Source organism: Vulpes vulpes, chromosome 16 (assembly GCF_048418805.1).
Source record: "Vulpes vulpes isolate BD-2025 chromosome 16, VulVul3, whole genome shotgun sequence".
In the NCBI taxonomy this organism is placed as follows: domain Eukaryota; kingdom Metazoa; phylum Chordata; class Mammalia; order Carnivora; family Canidae; genus Vulpes; species Vulpes vulpes.
In genome coordinates, this window is record NC_132795.1 from 37,570,309 (window position 1) to 37,592,991 (window position 22,683).

Below are 22,683 nucleotides of genomic sequence, written 5' to 3' on the forward strand. Positions count from 1 at the left end.
GCTCCTTTTTGTTTCAAGGAAGGCAATGAAGGGAAAGAAGAGAGAGAAGTGAAAGGAGACTAATTCAGCAGGAAAGGCCTGCAAGAAAGAAAACATACTGCTCAGGAGGGTTGTGATTTGGTTGGAAAGCCCTAGAGATGACGCAACTCCAGAATCATTCTTTGTTTCCTACCAATGTCAGGTCGCAGAAAGGCAGCAGCAGGAGACAACGAAAGGGAGTGAGCACTGGGGAGTGTCCACGGGGCTCGGCAGCTCGCCATAGATGGGTTAAAACACGGCTCTGAGCACTCTGCTAATAGTGTCAGTCACAGATAATAAGATTCTGCATGGTTTCAGTACATGGGTCGGATTTTGGTTTATTCTGAGAACAAGCCAATCCGTCAGCCAGGCAACGGGGGAAGGAGGAAAACCAGGCCTGCCTCGTGTTGCCACCTGCCGGCTGTTGGCAAAATCACATGCTCCTTCCTTCTTGGGGGAACCCCCCCTTCCACCGAAAACAAAGACAAAACAAAACTAGCTTCATTAAACACAGACCGACATGCAGGTCCATAGTGTCCCATGAATATGCTGATTTTTGAAAACACTGGGATTCATGCACTACAAATAAGCTTTGCATTTATCCTCTTTTTCACCGTAGTGTCACCATACATTTTTTTAACCAATAAATCCACGCTGAGTGCTATTTCCAGTCATTAGCTCAGTAACAAGATGTATGGTAGTTTTACGAGTGAAAACACTGCTGTCTTCTTCCTTCGTAACAACCAGACCTCTAAGATATTCTTCACTGTGGTGATGACCCTATACCCACGCCGAAAAGGAAAGACAAGTTTGAAATTTCTCCCGCCTTTGTCCAGAACTCGGATCCTATAGGTGGTAGGCGACGAGGCGAATCAGGGCAGACTGGGCTGGGATTCCGAGGGAGGCAACGGTCTCCTGTAGCCAGGAGGTCTCCTGTGTCCATCCGTGGACACGAGCCCCCTCAAGAGCGGGAGATGCTGGCGAGGAGACCCTGCCGTGGGAGGGTGGGGAGGCAAGGAGCAGCGTGACACCAGGACCGAGAGGACATTTATTGCTTTCGCATCTATCATCCCGGGCCCAGCAACAGCCTAACACCGCAGGGGACACAAGCCCAGCCACTGAACTAGGTGGCCACTGTTGACAAAGCCCGTGGGGAAGCAGAACTGATGCCAGTTCAGGAGTTCCTGAGATCCTGGTCCTTTAGGAAACCGTGGCTCCCTTTCCATGGTGGACACAGGACTATGCAGGTGCTCAGTGGGAAGGCAGATCCAAGATGAGATACGATAAAGGGGGCCCAACAGAAAGCACAGGCAGGATTAGAGGCCCGGGGTCAGGGGTCACCTTCACCACAAGCCACACACTGTGGCAGGCACTGGAGGATCAAAGAGGAAAGGAAAAGCAGTGACCTCAAAGAACCTCGCAGTGTTTGATGAAACTGCTCTCATCTCACTGGTTCAAAGCCTTTTCTCCGCTTCTGGTAGTCTGTGTTTTGCTACCAGTACCTACTTTTTCCTGGAAATAAGTACTGTTTATTCTGCTGTGGGGTTTCTCCGTCGTTTTAACCACTGCTCCCTTTCAGATAGCTACCTGCATCTCTCTCTACCCCACTTAACGTGACTTAGAATATCAAAATAAAGGAGATACTCAATATGCATACAAAGTGTGACTCCAAATGTCCCCCCGCCCCGACATAAAATCCAACCCTTTATTTCTAGACCCCATGGTGCCTAGGAGAATGCTAGCCATAAAACAGAGGCTCAATAAATACTAGTGATGGAGGACACTGGGGGGGAGAGAGAGAGAGAGAGACCCAAGACCTGTGATTCTGAGGATGCTAAGCTGCTGTACGTAAAGCAAAAGCCCAAGGGAAAGGCAAGCTTTGCCTTTAAGGCTACCGTAAGCTACTTCTGCATCTCAGGGAGGGTGGCTGCCAAGATGTCATCAGTGAGACAAATTTCAGTTTTAGGTGCTGGGCTTGGGGAATTTTTAGGCATGAAAAGTGTGAGAGAAAGTAAGAAAGCCGCAAAGCCGAAATAATGGAATCTCATTTACCACCGAATTTTTTCTACTAGAGAGGATCAGAATAAGCCCCAAACCTGCAATACTTAAAAAACACCTAGAAACAGGAAAGCCAGAAAGTGGCTGGCTCCTGTGAGGAAAAACTTCAGGAATACTAAGGAAATTCCAAACATGCCCCACTCTGAAAGGCCAGAGGAGAAACTGGCAAGACTGGGCCAACAAGGAAATCAGCTGTAGGGTGGGCATTTCAAAAAACCCCCAAAGTTTGCTTCCAAGCACTGACTCTCAAAAATATAATAATGCAAGGGGAAATAAAAAGTTTTTTTTTAAAGATTTTATATATTTATTTATTTGACAGAGAGAGACAGAGATAGTGAGAAAAAACACAAGTGGGGAGGACAGGGAGAAGCAGGCTCCCCGCTGAGCAGGGAGCCCGATGTGGGGCTGATGTGGGGGCCCGATCCTAGGACCCTGGGATTATGACCTGAGCCGAAGGCAGATGCTTAACCAACTGAGCCACCAGGTGTCCAGAGAAAAAGTATCTTATACGAGTTGGCAGTGGCCTTCCAGACCATTAAGTTGAAGGTGCACTGTATGATTTCTGTGCTGTGGGTTCTAAAGCCCACCCTCCGTAACTCAATGTCTAAGGCAGGCACATTTCTATGACAGTGAGTAGATTTCTCCCGAAGTCTCTGATGAAGCAAAGAAAAAAAGAGCATCTCTCTGTAACTAGGGTAAGCATAAGACATTATCCAAATAGGGACATTTACGAGAGTAAAAGGGGACAGCGTATTAATAATTATTCTGGGCCAACAGGCATCAACTGGCTCAGTCTCTAGCAGAGCAGAAGGCAGGGCCACCCTACCATGCACCGCGTGGACCAAAGAACGATGAACCTTCTCATTTAATAAGGCTAGGCCCACGGTGTAAAGTCCACGTAGGCCTCTGGAGTGCTGGTGGCTAGCCAGACAATCTGGGAAAAACTGAAGTGTGAAGAGGAAGCTGCAGGCTGGGATGAACTGGAGACTAGATATGGCTTAAAGCCAAAATTTCATAATATGTCACACCAGGTCGTCCACAGGCAGGTTCCAGAACACCTCTCCAATTCAACTTACATCCATCATTCCTACCCTCGACATCAGCTTGTTGCCTCAGGGCCATCTGGGTTCTCTGATATAGCTGTCCGTGGAAATGGCCTCCTGTGTTTTGTCTGCTTCATTTCTACCACAATTTTTTATTTTTATTGTCTCATTTTTACCTGAATTAAAAATTTAGCATTCTGAACACTGATGTCTAGAAACACTTATTCCCATCAGAGCTTCTCTGACAGCTAGGGAATGAGATTTTATACGAAGCCTGAGTAGGAGTCAATTTTACTACCTTGATTCCTTTCTTCCTAAATAATCTCCTCCAGCATCAGTTACCCAAGGGAACCCTGGCTTCGTGTCTTTATCGGGCTCCTACCTCATCCTGCATTTCTCCACTCAATGCCCATTCTGCTTGTATTTTACTCATTTAATACTCGTCTTTGCCTAGTTTGCTCAATGTTCTTTGCCCAATTAGACCTGGCGTAGAGCTAGTTCTGATCAAATATTCATCGACTGAACGAAAAACACGGGAAAGTGAAATGATCTTTTTGCTGGCTAAGTTTCCAAAGTAAAAATGCCAGGTAATGAACTGACTTGTTAAAAGCTGGGAAAATTTGAAAGACAGGAATGAGGCCCCTTACTAAGTATTTTTCTGAATGAGCCTCCATTTCAAGTATAGTGGTTGTTGGGAGCCCCAGCCGTTAAGGGGCGGGGACAGCCGGGACCACGGTGGAGGCCTGCCTGCCTCAGGGTGACATTGGCCTCTAGTGGACAGAACGGAGAATACAGCAGGGCCAAGTAAAAGATGTCCCAGGGCAGAAGCAATCACAGAAGGAAACGAAAAACCCAAAATTTCCTTTGTTTCTCACTCCTGCTGTGAAAGCTGATTTTTTTTCTCCCATTAGGAGAATAGCCTGCTGCCACGTTTTTACCTCAATTAAATATTTAGCATTCTGAACGTCGGTGTGGAGAAACACTCCCCTCAGAGCTTCTAGGACAGCTGGAGAATGAGATTTTATACGAAGCCTGAGTAGGAGTCAACTTTACTGCCTTGATTCCTTTTTTTCCTAAATGCTCTTCTCTAGCCTCCTGGTGCTCTTCCTGGGACTGAAGGCTACCAGACACTCCTGAGACAGGTGCCTTGTAAACCACCGGCTCGTCAAAGGGTAAATACCTACGTGACAAGGAGAGACACATGGTGACCCAAGAAGGGATGGGTGAAGGTGAGGGCACGGTGCAAATATGAGGTGCGAATACATGACCTATTTGGCCTCGTAAGCTAATCAGACGGTGTGGGGTGCCGAGCCACCGTATTCACTCTTCCCATCCCCTGGGCACACAACCTAATCCCGGAGCGGTCACCGTGTACACTGCGCTCTGGGGAGGTGCTCCGAGGTGCTCCTGGCCGCTCTGAGCCACTCGATCCTTTAACAACAGCTCGTCACCACTTCTGCATCCCCAGGTTTTAAGAACAACACAGCACGCTCGCTTTACTCACATCCTTGTGACACCTTTAAATATCTCCTGCTCGATGACTTGGGCGCAGGCTGGTGCTCAGGAAGGAAAAGATCTCTCGACCCAAAATAATTGCCTCAGCAGAGAGGGAGCTCGGAGAGGGAAGTGGGTAGTACGGGGGTGGCCCTCGCCAGGCCGCGTGACACGGCACGCGGTGAGAGCAGCTGCGCGCTGTTGATCGCATGCGTGTTCTCGGGGCGGGGGCTGAGAGGAGGCGAGGCTCAGTTCTTTGACCAGACACGTCCAAATCTCGATGTACACACAAATCCACAAATCCCTGTTCCCCAGTAAAGCAAGTGATTTCGGGTACTGCCCCTCAATTCTCCTCCGGCAGGTACCCACCCCCACCCCGCAACAAGCATTAAGAACCACATGGCCAATTGTGGTAAGAGCTGTTCTCAGAGCAGCTTTGTGCAGGAAAGGTACTTCTGGGCCCTTTGGTCAAAGCTCTGTTCCCCCCAAACACCTGGAATGCATACACATGTGCAGATGGCAAGGACGCTCGCCTTTCGATGCAGTGGCAGCCTACCAGCTGGCATCAGAGTCCGCAGAAGGGGAAGCACGACTGCCTACGTGTAAACGGCCTGGTACCTCAAGGCTGCCCCCCGCCCCCACTTTTATCTTTTTAACTTTTGCCAGTGCCCCAGGCCGGGGACTCTGGGCCAACCTGTGCTGAGGCTGGAAGGCCTGCTGTCAAGGGGAGAAGGCCAAGCGCAGCCACCCAAGTGCGGGGGAGCCGGGTCTGGCCTGGGTGGGCCCCCCACCCCTGGGTCCCCCCCCACCTACCATCTCCTTGAAGGCGCTCTCCAGGGCCCCGATGACCAGGCTCTCGTGCGGGATCTTCTTCTCGGTGAAGAAGCGCGTGGGGGGGGTGCCAGGGGAGCCGGGGGCGCCCACCCCTCCGCGGAGTGAGGCAGCGCGGGTCAGGGCACGGCTGTGGGCCGGGGTGCCCTCGGGCTCCTCGCCCAGGCAGGTGGGTGGCAGGACGGCAGAGTTCTTGAGGATCTCCACGATGTCCTGCAGCTGCTCGGTGACATGCTGCTGCAGCAGGCGGGAAGCCACCACGGCGGCCCCGGAGCCCGCATGACCATCGAACAGCGACCAGTAGTGACAGGAAACGCCTTCCGATTCCTGGGGGTGGGGGAGAGGCGACAGGGGGTGAGAACCGTGCTGGTCACTTCCCAGGGTCCCATGCACCCTGCGAGGCAGGGAGCTCAGCACATCCGCTTGGTGGCCGGTCTCGGGCTGGCAAACAGTGGAGTCCAAACATGGCACAGGTGCTCAGGCTGTGTCCCTGCTGTCCCCACCAGCCCGGGGGAGGTGACCCTGCTGTCCCCGCCAGCCTGGGGGAGGTGTCCCTGCTGCCCACACCAGCCCGGGGAGGTGACCCTACTGTCCGCACCAGCCAAAGGAGGTGACCCTGCTGCCTGCACCAGCCCGGGGAGGTGACCCTGCTGTCCACACCAGCCCAGGGAGGTGTCCCTGCTGTCCGCACCAGCCGGGGGAGGTGACCCTGCTGTCCGCACCAGCCCGGGGAGGTGTCCCTGCTGTCCGCACCAGCCCGGGGGAGGTGACCCTGCTGTCCGCACCAGCCCGGGGAGGTGTCCCTGCTGTCCGCACCAGCCCGGGGAGGTGACCCTGCTGTCCGCACCAGCCCGGGGAGGTGTCCCTGCTGTCTGCACCAGCCCGGGGAGGTGACCCCGTTGTTTGCACCAGCCCGGGGAGGTGACCCTGCTGTCCGCACCAGCCCGGGGAGGTGACCCTGCTGCCTGCACCTGCCCGGGGAGGTGACCCTGTTGTTTGCACCAGCCCGGGTAGGTGACCCTGCTGTCCGCACCAGCCCGGGGAGGTGACCCTGCTGCCTGCACCAGTCCGGAGGTGACCCTGCTGCCCGCACCGGCCCAGGGGTGCAGTGCTCTGTGCTTCTCAGCCCAGGCCAGGAGCCCACGCTGCCCTGCAAGCCCAGCTGCTCCCGGTGGCGAGATCTACCAGGATTCGCTGTGTGGAGGGGTGAGGTAGGGCCCCAGGCCACCAGCTAAGTCCTCCCGAGCCCAGTTTTGCCGTCCAACTCGTCACTTCCCTCCTGCAGCCCCAGAGCACGCGGGGCCTGGAGTCCTTGGGGAAAGCTAGGCTCTTTCTGCAGGCTCTTCGTGGGGAAACCGGCAGGCCCATTTCCCCCCTTTAGAGCCCTTTCGCTCTCTTTGGTCTACATCCTGTATTTTTAGAGCATGTTTTTCCTTCGACACCCAGTCTAAGATGCAGCCAATTCAAATCTTTTTCTCTTATTTCCTGCCTCCCTCACTTTCCCAGCTGGTACTCAGCATCTTTGTTTCCTCTTCCTACCCTAAAGTTCCGCATTCTCATGTTCCCTCATCTAGTATGGATTTAGTCTCTGAATTATTTCTAGACTGTTTCAAATCAATGTTTTTAAGAACTATGTTTGAAATACACATTAAGCTCTTGTGAGCTTAAATTAATTGCATTAATTAATTACATAGGTAAGATGCACAGGTAGTTAAACAGGTAGGGTGCATAGAACACCCACCTCTGACTATTGGCATATCTACCCCACAGCAATAAATACTGAATCCTTTGCTAGCAAAAGCCATTATATAAAATTCTTTTATTCTATCTTAGAATGATGCTGGAAAGTACTGTGTACTTATGGTGACCTACGCTATTACTCCATTTGTGCCCTTTAAATTTCACTTTTATTCAATTCTGTGCCATGTGCTGAGAAAAAAAGTTGATTTGTAGTGAACAAATACTGAGCATTCCCTATATGACAGGTGCAAAGTGGATCCTGGGGATAAAAAAATTGGCTGGAAGAGATAACAGATATGGTCTGATTTTTTAGGATTTTATGTATTTATTCATGAGAGAGACACAGAGAGGCAGAGACACAGGCAGAGGGAGAAGCAGGCTCCATGCAGGGAGCCTGATGCAGGACTCGGTCCCAAGACTCTGGGATCACACCCTGGGCTGAAGGCAGACGTCAACTGCTGAACCACCCAGGCATCCCCAATATGGCCTGACCTTAATCCAGTGGAGAAGACACATACTGATGAAATAATCACACAAACAAACATAAGATCACAATTCTGGGCAGGGCTACAAGGAAAGGTTCTTGGTGCTAGAAGGCCAGCTTGCAGAGGGGCTCTTGGAGGAGTTTACCTGGGGACATGCAGGCAACCTAGTAGCTGTTTGGAAGTTCACAAGATAATGAGAAGAGAGAGACCACCAGGCAGTAAAAAGAGCAGATGCCAAGGCCCTGTGGTAGAAAGGTGCATGATGTGTTAGAGGAGACTGAACCACATGACTGAATAGAGGGGTGATGCAGGAAGGGTGGGGTGGGGGGGAGAGATGAGGCTGTGCAGGGATGTGGGAGCCAGAGTACCCCATCCTTCCAGGACACATGAAGGATCTTGGCTTTAGCCTAAGAGTAACAAAAAGCTATTGACTGAGGTGGGGGTGACAAACTTAATTTATGTTTTTAAATGATCACTCAGGCTATGCTGTGGGGATTAGGACAGAGTAAAAGTTAGGATGTCTGCCAGGTGTTGAATAACACGCTAAAAAGACATTCAAATTCAGACAGTAACAAGCACTTATGAACAGCTAAAAGCACTCGAACTCAGAGGACAGTAGAAAGAACAAGAACTTCAAAGGGTAGAAGAGTTGAGTTCTAGTGGCGTCTTCACTGCCTATCATGGGAATGATCTTGGTGGGCCCAGATCACGGAGGTGGTGCAGGTGTTAGACCTTGGGTGGGTCACTCCGGAGTGGGACATCCCTGGGCCACGGTTGCCTACTAAGTAAATGGCGGGCGAGGGCTCCTTACGGGGGTGTTTCACGAGGTTCAAATGGTGATTTATACCCAGGGAGTCGCTAGGTAATGAATCTCTTGCAAAAAGGGCTGAGAGCTATAGATCAGTGTAGTGAGTCGGGAAGTCTGAAGGAGCCCGGGCCCCTGCTGTCTTGCTTGGGGTGCTGCACAGGCCCTGAACAGCCTGCCCTTGGGGCTCCCTGCCACGTGGGCCTCATAACATTTTGAGAAGCCACTGTTGCTAGCCTCTGTAACAGGACTGGGCACAAGGCGATGAAAGGACGTGCTGGTTTATCTAGTATTCTGGGACTTGGGGCACGCGTGGCGGGAAGGAGGAGTGTGAGATAAGGAATGCAAGAGCGCGCGCACGCACACACACAAAGAATTAGAAGTAGGTACAAGTGGTTATCAAACAGGAATAAAACTGAACCCCTTGGAAAATGTTCTTAATTTAGGGCATCTGTGGATCGAATTCACTGAATCTAGGAATCTCTATTTTCACCAACCTCTGAAATTTAGCATTTCCTATTATTATCAATGCAAGGCAACCAAGCACAGTGGGATTAGCAGTTCCTCTGACTTGCTCACAAATGGAAATGATGCACTGTCATTCCACACATCCTGCAGGATTGTTTATGCTCATCATTACTTTGCAATGATAGCGTGGTTTTTAAACTCACCACTAGCTCTGGTTACTTGCCCCATTAGTGAAGCATGCGTTGCCGTATTACATTCTTACAACTAGGGAAAAGGGGCAACAGAAAAGGATTTCTTGCTTACAACATCCAATTCCCCAAAGGCCCCAAGGCTGCCTGAATAAAACCCGCACACCCAGTCCTTCTGCAGTTGATTTAAATGGAAACCCAGCAAACACCTTTAAGGAAGCTGTGGCAGGGTCCAGTGAGGGATGGAATAGGAGCAATTGTGCGGCTGTGTCCGTGTCTGGGCACAGATTCTGTTACACCTAATGTATCTTGTTTCCAGAACCATGATTTGAATCAAAGAAGATCAAACCCCGTGAAATAAGGAGCCTCACTGCAATGAGATGCTACTACATTTTTTTAAAAAGCAACTCTGACATTTTTCTGACGAGCAATCCAACCATTTCCTTCAACGAGGCAAAGCATTCTGAAGGCACTGCAACAACCTCCTGATAAAATATCTGGGCAATTTTTAAGCAGTCAAGAGAAAACCTGGGGGTGGGAGGGGGGTGGGGGACTAGTGAAGCAGAGCCCAGAGGGGCAACACCCTGCCTTTTTTTTTTTTTGAAATGAAATGGTTTTTATTAACACCTTGCTTTTGAGAACACCTTTGCATGGCTATGCTAGAAACTCTGGTACAGTTAATTTTAAAAATGCAATTAATAATTTTCACAGCTCAAATATGTATGTTTTTCCATAAAGAAAGTTTGTCACTAAAGACTGAATAAATCTAGCGCCGTTTGATGCAGGGCTTTACTCTCACACCATCAGTCACTATCTCTAAAGGTGGGGTCCTATCACTGATCTATTTTAAGCTCCGCAGGGGAGTCTCAAGAGCTGCCAAAATTGAGAGCCTCTAATCTAATAGGGAGGGATGGGGCCACTAAGCAGTTCCAGCCTCAAATCTGCCATCAGGGGGGATCCCTGGGTGGCTCAGCAGTTTAGCACCTGCCTTCCGCCCAGGGCATGATCCTGGAGTCCCGGGATGAAGTCCCGCGCGTTGGGCTCCCTGCATGGAGACTGCTTCTGTCTCTGCCCACCCCCCCGCCCTCTCTCTCACAAACAAACAAACAAACAAATAAATAAATAAATAAATCTTTTAAAAAAAATCTGCCATCAGCTCTCTGTGTGACCTTGGGTGAGTCACTTACATCTCCCTGACTTGACCAGAACAGCAGTGTCCAAACTGTTTCTTGTTTCCGAAGTGGTACCTTAGAAAAGAGGACGGGGGGGTGTTTCAATGATTAATAAGTCTCTTTGACTATTACTTCAACTGTTTCTAACACATTTTGACAGCTTTTGAACTAGGTAAAACCAAATTCATCAAGAGATTTCAGAATCTTGAGTGTCCTCCTATGGCAGGGAACTTGGGGTGGGTGATGTGTTATTGGGGAAACTGCAACCACCAAGGGGGCCCTCCCTCAGGCTTTAGATGGCCACTCAGCTCTTAAGGTCTAAGGGACCATAAAGTCACAGAGACATCGAGTTACGGGGCTATGGCACCCTTCCCGTCACTTAATAAGCCTTGCAGAGCCAGGCGGTATCCAAAATGCTTTATAAACATTAGCTCGGTTGGTCCCACCACAGTCCATCCTGAGAAGAGCCACCCTACGAGGTACGGCTACGACGTGCACCCTATAGGGGAGGACCAGAGAGTCCAACTGCTGGAGGTTAGCACCTACTGAGGGATGCAGCCGGGAGCTGGGAGCTGGGAGCAGGCTCCATGCTCTGGGCCGCCCACCCCTGCCGAGCTCAGTACCCTTGCGCCGGCCCAGGAGGGAACGTTGCTCTCCTGCCCACGTGCCACTCACCTCTGCTTCTCCTCTCGGCCACCCGAGTTGTGACCAGAGTGATTTTTTTCTAAAACACAAAATCTGACCCTATTTCCTTTACCAGCCTAACCTCCTCCTCCTTCATAGCCTGGGCTATGTTTGTAATCTCTGAAGTAGTCTCCGACTCTCCCTTCACTTCCCGTCCCTCCAAATCCCACTCACTAAACCATGGATGGCACTTGTAGCTCATCACAGAGCACTACTACCCCCTCACCTCCTAGCCCTCGTCTTAAATATCACCTCCTCCTGGAGGCCCCCACTCCTACTGCAGCACTCATCAAATTGTGCGTGTCTGGTCACCTGCTTGGGCAGTGGTAAACTGAAAGAATATTTTGGAAAAGGGGTGGGCAACTAATAGGCAGTGCAGATGAAAAGGGGATTGTATATGGCCCCTGTGGACAGTGGCCTGAGGAAGACCAACCTCGAGGGCTAAGTCAGCTTGGAGTGAGATTCTGGGGTCTTGAATTTGAAACGCCTCTGCACATAAGAACAAGGTGACAGTCAGGCTAAGAAGCGCCAATCCCATGGCATCGCACACTGTGCTGCAAGAAGGAAGCACTAGAATTTGAGAGGCTCGCAGAGAAGTGTCCTGAGGCGAAGAGGGCCTCGGTCAGGATGGGATTCGTGGGCCTAGAGAGGAGACTAACAACCTCACAACACATTTCAAAGAAGGGCATGAGGCTGGAATGGGCCGTATGGTGCTTGAAATGGAACCAAGAGGGGCAGCCCCGGTGGCCCAGTAGTTTAGCACCACGTGCAGCCCAGGGTATGATCCTGGAGTCCTGGGATCAAGTCCCACGTCAAGCTCCCTGCATGGAGCCTGCTTCTCCCTCTGCCTGTGTCTCTGCCTCTCTCTCTCTTTCTCTCTCTCTCTCTCTCTCTGTGTGTGTCTCTCATGAATAAATAAATAAAATCTTTTAAAAAAAACATTAAAAAAAAAGAAATGGAACCAAAAGCATAACAAAGAATACAAATTTACTTCTGAAAGTGGCATGAGCAAACAGGATGTGCCATACACTCCTTTCGAAAAAGACCCAAGGACCCCATTCTCTATTCAAAACAATGCCATCAAATGCCATCAGGTAGGAATGTCTGGTTTGATGTATAAAGTTGGATCTGAGAACCTGGAGGAAAGAACGAATTCCTGAACGTCACACCAGGATCAAGGGCCTATAATCATGTCGGGGGAGGTCTGAAAGATCCCAAGGAGTATAAACAGGATGCTTTTAAAGTGTCTCACATCTTCAATTTAATCGCAAACACACATCTATTTCATCACTGCACAGAAGAGGACCTTCAAGGACTCCCTACTGCCCTGGGTCTCCTGGATGCTCACGTGGCTTATGGGTCCTGCATGCTCTAGTTGCTACTCCTTCCCCCATGCCCTCTCTCGCTCTTTGTCAGTGCTCCTGACCTAGGCAGCCTGGATGCAGGGCTCTGGGAACCTCACAGTTGCTTCAAGGAAACCAAAGGGACCAGCTGAGCCTTGTGGCCCTACAGGACCAGTTTGACACATACTATTCTCTTTTAAGCTATGGAGATTCCCCCCCACCCCTGCCCTCCCAGGAAGATTAAAAAACAAAAAACGCCAACAGGCACCATATTCCTCTCTCTGGAGGACTGAACTGCTGGAAACCACACAGTTTCTTCAGCCCCCATGCGCTGCTGGATTGGTTGTACAATCTGCTATCGCTCTATCCTTTGAACCAGTGCCTGAAAGGCTAGACACGCACGTGGGAACGTGGAGAGCTGTGTTCTCCACCTGCTTGGCTCAAGCCAAGGCCCCAAAAGAGGGAAGTGAAGGCTGTGGCTCCTTTCAACATCCTCTGCCCACCCCACCACATACATCCTCCCACAGCCGAAGCCACCGCACACCCCCCACGTGGTTAGTCATGTTAGAAGGAAGGAATGCCTCCTTAGTTTGGTATCAGCTCAAAGAACAGCATTCTGAGCTTATATGGTAAATACACAGGGTTTTGCGGTTTATACTAACAGTCCAAGGCTAACTTTGTCACTGGTGCAAATATACCAACATACAATGGTGCTTTGAAAAGTTGGATAATTCATGTATGCACCTGCAAATGAGTTAACACAAATCCTATCTGTGGTGATAGGTCTTGGCAGAGGAAGAACACAGCCATCAAATTGAGAGCAACCTGGGTTCGTGAACTTACTATGACGTGATCTTGGGCACCTTTCCTAACTCCTCTCACCTGTTTCCTTATTTACAGACCAAGATGAGACTAGGACACAGAGAGTAACGATTCATTCTTTTAACACATGTCTCAGAGTCTGCTATGTGCCAGGCTCATGCTGGGTACTGGGGAGGTGGGAGAGAGGAAGAAAAAAACCATGTTCCCAACTCTTGAGCCTAAGAGTCCGGAACGTGAACAGGTGTGCTAGAGAGGGGACGTGTGTGGTGCCACAGGAGCGGGTAACATGTATTAAATGTTCAGGCCATCGTGGGTTATAGGAGGCGGGGCGGGTGGACAGGGGAAGAGTGGGGCCATCAAGAGACGCCATGAGGAAGGGGTCTGTAGTGACGGGAATGTTGTATCCTGACTGGTGGGATTACACTAATCTATACATATGCTGAAATTCGTAACAGTGCACATTCAAAAGGTTAATGAGACATATTAATTTTTTAAATAATAAAATGGGTAGCAGCGTCCAGCATACCAAAGAACAAAAAAACTAGGAGAGGAATTACTCACACTCACTGTGGCCTGGGGGAACGATGAGGAGGCAGGCAGAGCAAGCCATCCACAGCAGCTCCCTACTTTTGACCCTGCCAGACGGGGTGCTCACGTTCCTCCACTGTCCAGCTCCCTTTATGTCTCTTCTTCTTGAATCACTTCCCCTAGGAGACGTCTAAGTTCTAAGGACACCTACTGATCACCTACCGGGTTTACTCTCCGCCACACCGGCACAAAATGGGCATCACCATCCCATTTTGCCCGTGATTTAACGAGGGCACAGTTAAGTAACTCCTGCTATGTGGCGACACCAGGATTTGAACCTGGTCCTTCAGATTCCAAGTTAAGAGATCTTTCCAATTTCCCAATACATACAACTCTGTGTCATTGCCTCCCTGGCTTCTGTCACCCTGTAGCCTTTAGCACTCCAGCCTTATTTCACCTTGTCGCTGATTAGTGACTGCATCGTATCTTGGGCCACCAGCTGATTAACAAAACTTCTGACACTGGCCCTGCATTAATCTCTGGTAGGATCAGAAAACATTGCTGGGGCAACCAGCCCAGGATGCAAAGTTCTACACCTGAAAAATCAACCCCCTCAAATCTGGAGTAACATGCTCTTGACATAATGAATTTCACATTACTGTTATATTTTAACAAATGTTTACCTTGTTTTTGCTCCAGATGAACAGGAGTTAAACATGCACTCTGTTTTAGGAAAAGCAATATTGAACCCTTTCCTGACTTACCGCACGCTTCAGTTTGGCAGCCATCACTTATGTCTTACAAAAAGAATAATGCTGAAGCAGTTTTCTTATTGCATTCTGATTTGAAAGAAAGAGATAAAGAGAAAGACAGACAGACAGACCTGTGTGTACCTTACAATACACACACGGCCACCCCTTTTCAGGAATACATCTGCAGCCAGATAAAAGAAGATTTCAGAGGGTGACAGGTTGGGAGCTTAAAGTTCATAGTTTCTCTTTCAGGATTTCTCTGAAGTAGGCCCGATATTACATCTTTCTTTTTCAAAAGTCATAGAGCCTAATTTTTAATAATATTTGCTTATTTTCTTTTTCCCATTTCCATGATCATCTCTAATGCCAGAACTTAAATAAGAGCTTTGGACTGGGAAGGGTCCCTTGGGCCTTTTAACAAATATAAAACTGCTCCAAACAGAGATTTATCCCCTGAACCAGCTCCTGACATAATTCTTGATACAAGCGGCTTGTATCCATCCAGCTTCCGGTATAATTACAGCACAGCTAATCAGGGGCATCAAAAATCAGTAGCCTATGCTGCGCTCTGTCAAAAAAGGAGCCACATTATGTGCACCTCAACTCTGGGGAACCCACAGGCAAGAGCCTTTGTGAGCCATCTGGGAGGCAGTGAGGTAGCCCCTTTTATGGCGTGCTGACCAAAAAAAAAAAAAAAAAAAAAAAAAGGGAGATTCTAGACAAAACCTCAGATGTTTCCTGTGGAGCTTGACATAAGTGCTGGGATGTGAGGCAGGAAACACAAAGAAGACCAGGGAGTGAGGCCTGACACATCTGTGCCAGTGTCAAGAGGCCAGGCCTCTCTGTTCTCTCACTGCACAGAGCTCTATGGGTGTGCAAGCCCTCTTGGTCACCCCATCCTCCACCAGAGAGCACACAAAGCTTGGGGTGGGGTGGGGGTGGTGGTGAGTTAAAAAATGATCCATCAGCATGTAAGAGGAAAATGATAAATTCTTCCACGTTTCTTCTAGAGCTGGAGAAGAAATGAAGCTTTGCTAGTTGTTTCTCTTAGGAACTGACACTGGCGCCCTCACGTGGTATGTAAGCCAGCCGGCTCCACGTCAAGCAGGGAACCCTGATGTTCTGATGCACCCGCTGGCTTTGGCACATTGCAACTCTTTGCTCCACAACGTGTGTCCCCGACTAAGTGGTCTCGTGCATCACACTACTAAGTTTTTATTTTTTTATTTTATTTTTTTTTTACTACTAAGTTTTTAACTAGATCATCCCTTACAACGTGGACAACAGGTGTTTAAAAAATCCATGCACTGAAACTGCTGATAGAACACACATGAGCAAATGAGAATACATCACAGTGGGCACATCCGACTCCAAGTAATGGCAATCTAGTCATACCTGACAACAGGAATAATCGTTCTAATCAAAAGTAGTAGAAATGCTAAAAGAGACAGCTGAAATATGGAACTGGAGCTGCTACTGTGAATGATGACTTCTGCCTTGAGGTATTAGCTGATGGGAACATGAAGTCTCTGCAGTTGGCAAGACAAAAAATGATTTACTGTGGGAAAAATATTTAGAACAATGCCTTGACATATAATAAAAATCGCATGACAGTGGTGATTATTTTAAAATGTTTCCTTTTCATCTTTATTGCCTTCAAATTATTTTTAAACTAATATATTTTTACAATCACTAAATACACATAAATAATATGGCCATATAGTAGTAGAATTGTATATTATGAAATGAACAAATACGTTGAGGGTACGTACTCATACACATGGTTTGGAGATTGCTACTCATAGAAAAATGGAAATAAGTTGTCCTCTTAGTTGTGTTCCCTGAAGATACAGGTAATTCAGCTCATTTGACACTCATCTTCCCTTACCATACACCAAATGGTGCTGGAATTTAGAAATCTAGGGAGGGGATTTCGTTTTCAGTAACACAAAGAGAGTACCACAAAGGTGGAAATTTCACTTTGAGTTAAGTTCCATGGTTGTTTTTACAAAAGGCTTCCTATGAGCACAGGATGTTCTTGCCTCCCTCCTTCCTCACTGCCAAAGAAAAAGAGCCACTGATTTCCCATTAGGCAATGAGACAGTTGCCAGTCTTCTGACTCCCCACTCTAAGCTACTATACCGCTTGATTTCCATAGTTTCTGGCCAGTTTTCAAGGTACCACACAATGAAGATGATAATTCAGAATCTGGAGGATCTGTTTTAGGCATTTCATCCACAGCGCTTGATTGAAATCTCCAGCTCTGATCCTCAGGGTAACACAGAATGGGGAGAAAAGTAAGGCAATGACAAAGCAGAAGCAGGAAATTTGAGTAACTTCATTAAAGTCATCCCTAGGGCCCATCCCTATTGCTGTGCACTTGGCATCAATGCCCTTGCAGTGTACTTTGTTTGTTTGTTTGTTTTTTTTTTACCATATCTCTTTTTAAATAAATTATTAAGATGTTTTGTTCTCCAGTAGGAAAGAATGCTTAATTTCATAGGCATAAAAATGAGGACTGCTTCCTCCTCAGGATCTGACTATATGAAATGCAGAATTTTTTGTTTCAATTCCTCTGCTTTATGAAATAATAAGATGTGGGGCACATTTAGTAGTTTGGTTTTTGTTTTTATTTGTTTTTATTTTTATTTTTTTTTAAATTTTTATTTATTTATGATAGTCACAGAGAGAGAGAGAGAGGGGCAGAGACACAGGCAGAGGGAGAAGCAGGCTCCATGCACTGGGAGCCTGATGTGGGATTCGATCCCGGGTCTCCAGGATCGCGCCCTGGGCCAAAGGCAGGCGCCAAACCGCTGCGCCACCCAGGGATCCCTGGTTTTTGTTTTTAGATGGCAATTTAGTTTCCTTATTAAATTTTTATTTAAAAAAATTTTTCATTAAAAGAATTTATTCGGGGCAGCCCGGGTGGCTCAGCGGTTTAGCGTGCCTTCGGCTCAGGGCGTGATCCTGGAGACCCAGGATCGAGTCCCACGTTGGGCTCCCTGCATGGAGCCTACTTCTCCCTCTGCCTGTGTCTCTGCCTCTCTCTCTCTCTCTCTCTCTCTCATTTATAAATAAATAAAATATTTTTTAAAAATGTATTCATGTATAATTAATGTACAGTGTCATATTCATTTCAGGTGCACAATGTAGTGATGCAACAATCCTATACATGACTCAGTGCTCATCATGATAAGTGCACTCTTAGTCCCCTTTATCTCTTTCACCTATCCCCTCGCAACCACCAGTTTGTTCTCTGTACTTAAGAGTCTGTCTTTTTTGGTTGTTCATTTGTTTGGGTTCTTAAATTCCAAATGAATGAAATCATAGGATATTTGTCTTGCTCTGACTTATTTCACTTAGCATTATACTCTCTAGGTTCATCCATGTTGTTGCAAATGGTAAGACTGAGTAATATTCACACACACACATATATATACACACACACATATACTACATCTTCTTTTTCTATTCTTATTGATAAATACTTGGGCCGCTTCCATAACTTGGCTATTGTAAATAAACTGCAATAAACACAGGGGTACATACATCTTTTCAAATTCATGATTTCATTTTCTCTGAGTAAATAAAGTGAAATTATTGGATCATATGGTAATTTAATTTTTAATTTTTTGAGGAACCTCTGTCTTCCAGAGTGACTGTGCCAATTTTCATTCCTACCAACAGTACATAAGGGTTCTTTTTTTTTTTCCACATCCTCACAAACACTTCCTATTTCTTTTTGTATTTCAGTCGTTCTGCCCCATTTTATTTTTTTCATTCTATCCCATCTTAAAAACATTATTAAATAAATACTAATTTCTGAGAGAGAGGAAATATAATGTTTGTGACAGTTTGGGCTAAATTGCGTTGTGGTTTATTCTAGACTCAAAAATTAGCTCAGGGGTGTTCTCAAACTATTACTTTACATATCAAAAACTCCCCCTAAATTAGATTACAATAAGGAGTGCCTGGGTAGCTCAGTGATTGAGCATTCAACTCTTGATTTTGGCTCAGGTCATGCTCTCAGGGTTGTGATGTTGGGCTCTGCACTGAATAGAGATTCTCTCTATCCCTCTCCACCCCCATTCTGTCTCAAAAAAAAAAAGAGGTTACAGTAAAAGCATAATGTGAAATAATACTGAAATGCAACTGCAACACTATTAGAACAGCAACATAATATTAATTGAACACTTACGACATGCGAGGCACTATTTTAAGCACTGTCGTATTTTTAACTCATTTAGTCCAAACAGCGCTATGAGCTAGGAGCTATTATCCCCCATTCAGAGATGATGAAACTGAGGCATTGAGATTTGGACTCATTTGCACAAGGTAACTAATATCTAGTAAGTGGCAGTGAGAGGATTTAAACTTAGACACACAGTATTATTCAATCAGAAGGCTTTTTCTTCTTGCCTTGGTTTCATGCAAACAAGTTTTTCGATAAGTTAGCAAGAAAAAGTGGACTCTGAGGACAATAAGGTGATAAACAATTTCATTTCCATTCTGTTCTTCACCTGAGTCCAGTTTCTGAGCTGACAGGACAAAGTGCCTACTAACTCCTGAATCAGGGGTGCCTGGGTGGCTCAGTCGGTTAAGCATCTGCCTTAGGCTCAAGGTCATGACCCCAGGGTCCTGGGATGGAGCCCCCTGTCGGGCTCCCTGCTCAGCTGGGGGTGGGGGTGGGGTCTGCTTCTTCCTCTCCCTGCCAATCTCTCAAATAAATAAAATCTTAAAAAAAAAATTCCTAAGTCAAAAGAGAAATCATAATAGAAATGATATAGCATCAAATCATACTGAAATTACATTAGGAGTTATTCCTCCTTTGTGCCTGCTTCAGCAGCACAAAGAGGAGTTATTCCTCCTTTATTTCAGCCTTTTCCAAACACATTTGTCTGCCACATTTCCCTGTAGCTAATGGGTAAAGAGGCAGCATGTCACCAGAGGCCAGACTGCCTCGGTTGATCCCAAGCTCCACACTTCACAGGCACGTGCCTCAATCTCATCAGTAAAATAAAGATAATGATGGGACATTCTTCCATACACAGTGTCAGGTTAAGTGAATCAATACTGGGCAACGGACTGAGATCCGTATTGGGTCTGGCACGTGAAGGCTGAGTATTATATTTAAAAAGGAAGAAGACAAAGTCTCTAGAGGCTATCACTCTCGACAATGTTCTCCGTGTCTAAGCTGTGGGGAAATCAGATTACAAGGGAAACAAGGAAAATGTTCCATCTTAGCACCGCTTCTTTTCCTTTAGCATTAGGGTGTGCCCCAGTGGGAAAAACCGATTGTGAAGCCAAGCTGGAGCTGCACGCCCTGCTACTGTGGACGCCTCCGTCCAGCCCGGTGCCCACCGAGAAAGCCAACACCCACTGAGGAGGGCACTGCAAAGTCACTCTGGCATCGGCCTGGTTCTCAAGTCACCCTTCATCATCACTCGCAAGAGTTCAAGACCCTGGAACCAAGGGATGCGAGTTTTGAGAGAAACCACTGCACTCTTGCTTCAGAAAATCTAAGGAAATAAATAGAAAGGTTATGGATTCTTGCACAAAACAAAGACCTTAACTAGAGGGAGGATTTAGTCTCTCATACAATGAGAAAAATAAAAGGCTCCCCCTCTTGTTTTCATAGCTGACATGACTGCAGGAAGCAGACTGCCTAATGAGGGCCAAACATTCCAGAAGGGCTGCCACTGTGGAACCAAGAGCGACCTTCATTTAATGTTCGGGAGTGGGGGGCGAGCCCTTCTGAGAGGAAACAGCTGAAAAGAATGGCACATCTTCTGTTCAAAGAGTAGAAAGAGCGCTTCCCGTTTCCCTTTCACCTCTCCCCACCCGGTCTGCTCCTACTCACCTTGCATTCCGGAGGGCGAGCTATCCTCCTCTGAGGAAGGCCGTCGCCTGCTGCGGGGCTCGGCCATGTGTGGACACAGCCGCCTCCTGTTACCAGACACTGAACCAACGGACACTGCAACCACACACTTTGATGTGTTTTGACTAAATGAGACAATGGAAGGGTGCTGTGCTCCTAAGGAAAAAGGCCTGGGAGGCAGGTGGCCACGTCTAGTCTTAGGCCAGAAACAATCTGTTCCCAAGCCGGGAAAGGCAGTCAGATGCGGGGGGAACGTCCGGGTCGTGGCCTCCACGGCCCACCTCCCACCCCTCAGCCACGCAACCTAGCAACAGGAGCACCTGCTCTTAATATGAAGGCTCTGCGGTGCCCTTAGGAGGGGGACGTTTTCCCCTCTGCTGGAAAAGTCAGCTGGTGTTGTCCTCTGTTTACCTCACTCCCAGAGGGACCAGATACATGGGAACTGAAAAGCCAAAGCCTTTGGAAAAGTGATGTTTTCCCTTACAGAGGACACTCGGTGTGGTGGATAAAGGCTCCTTCAAATCTCCCAAAGCAGAGAAAACCTAACAACGGTGACTAGGTTCCTATAAATCTTGATGTCTTTAATTAAAATGCTTTCAGGGATGCCTGGGTGGCTCAGTGGTTGAGCGTCTGCCTTCGGCCCAGGGCGTGATCCTGGGTCTGGGACTAAGTCCCATGTCGGGCTCCCTGCATGGAGCCTGCTTCTCCCTCTGCCTGGGTTTCTGTCTCTCTCTCTGGGTCTCTCTTCCTCTGCATCCCCTCATTGTTCACATGAGCACTCTTTCTCAAATAAAACTTTAAAAAATAAAATAAAATTTTTCTCTCAAAACTCACTCCATTGTTTTGCTGCTGGTTATTGGCTCTTTGTCTCTTGTCAACTCAGTTCTAGGAGGACTGGAACTGTACTGAGTTCATTTCCTTACCCTCAAGGCAGTGAAGGATCAGACTCACAGAGACAGGAGGGGCAGATCCACCTTGTCTCCTGCAGGTGGTTTGTGCTGTACCCTAGGCTGTCACTCCCCTTTCTTAGCACCACCATCTTTGAATTAAGGGATGTCTTCTAAATAGGAAAAGTCAATGGCTCCTTTTAAGCAGTACATCCAGTATGCCCTGCTGGCAAATTGCTCATTCAGAGCAGAAGCCGGAGTCCTGATAACAGCCCTCCAGGTCCCGCCAGATGACCCTACCCCACTCTCACTGCCTTTCTGACAACACTTCACACTTCACTCTGCTCCAGCCACACGGGCCTCTTGGCTGATTCACACTTCACTCTCTGCTCCAGCCACACGGGCCTCTTGGCTGATTTGGAAAACATCGGGCCTGTTCCTGCCTCAGGATCCTTGCAGTTGTCTAGGATGTCAGAAAAGTTCTTCCAAATAGCTGTACTTTCCAGTCTGTGCCCAAACACCATCTTCTCAGTGGCACTTTCTTTAATACCCATGCATCTCACATTTCCTACATTCCTGCATCTCTGCTTTTTCTTCTCCATGGCATTTATTATCCGCCGCAAGATACATTTTAATTGTTTGTCTCCCTCAAGGGATACAAGTTCCCTGTACATAAGGACTTTTGTCAATTTTATTCCCTGAATCCTTGGCATCTAGTTCCTGATACACAGCAAGTGCTCAGTGGTTTACCTGGCACAGCAAGTCATGGTTTTCGAGCTTTTAAAAAGCAGTGCAAACAACAAAACAGCATCCTAATTTAAAAAGAGGCAAAGGAGTCAAATATAGAATAAATACTGAATAAAGAACACCTGATGTTTAAGAAGCTATATATATTTTAAGTGCATTGCTAGTTGTAATGTAAGATAGTGCAGCTGCTGTAGAAAACAGTATGGTAGCTCCTCAAAAAATTAAACAGAATTACTGTATCATCCAGCACACTTCCACTCTGGCCATAAATCCAAAAAAATTTAAATCAGAGACAGGTATCTGCAGACCCATGTTTATAGCAGTATTATTCACAATACCCAAAGAGCCAAAAGATAGAAAAGCAAGTGTCCACCGATGGACAAACTGATAAACAAAATGGTGTGTATACAGAACAACGGAATATTATTCAGTCTTAACAAAGAATGAAATTTTGATACATTCTACAACATGGATGAACCTTGAAGGCATAATGTAAGTGAAATAAACCTGACACAAAATGACAAATATTATATGATTCCATTCATATGAGCTGCCTAGAGTAGTCAAATTTAGAGAGAGAAAAAGTAGAATAGTAGCTGCCAGGAGCTGGGAGTAGGGAGGAACGGAGGGGAGGGTTAAGGTTTAATGGGTATAGAGTTTCAATTTCAGAAAAAGTCCCAGGAGATGGATGGTAGTTACAGTAAGAATGTGTCTGATGCCACTAAACTATACACCTAAAA

General features: G+C 47.3%; 1 protein-coding gene across 4 annotated transcripts in view; it reads right to left on the reverse strand.

The window, feature by feature from the left end:
- Window positions 1-22,683, reverse strand: part of PPM1H (protein phosphatase, Mg2+/Mn2+ dependent 1H) — a 253,610-nt gene that overhangs the window by 127,432 nt on the left and 103,495 nt on the right. For all 4 annotated transcript variants that reach the window (XM_072743134.1, XM_026001656.2, XM_072743133.1 and 1 more), the window contains exon 3: window positions 5,427-5,771. In XM_072743134.1, coding sequence (XP_072599235.1) covers window positions 5,427-5,771 — 345 coding nt within the window. The remainder of the gene's footprint in view (window positions 1-5,426; window positions 5,772-22,683) is intronic.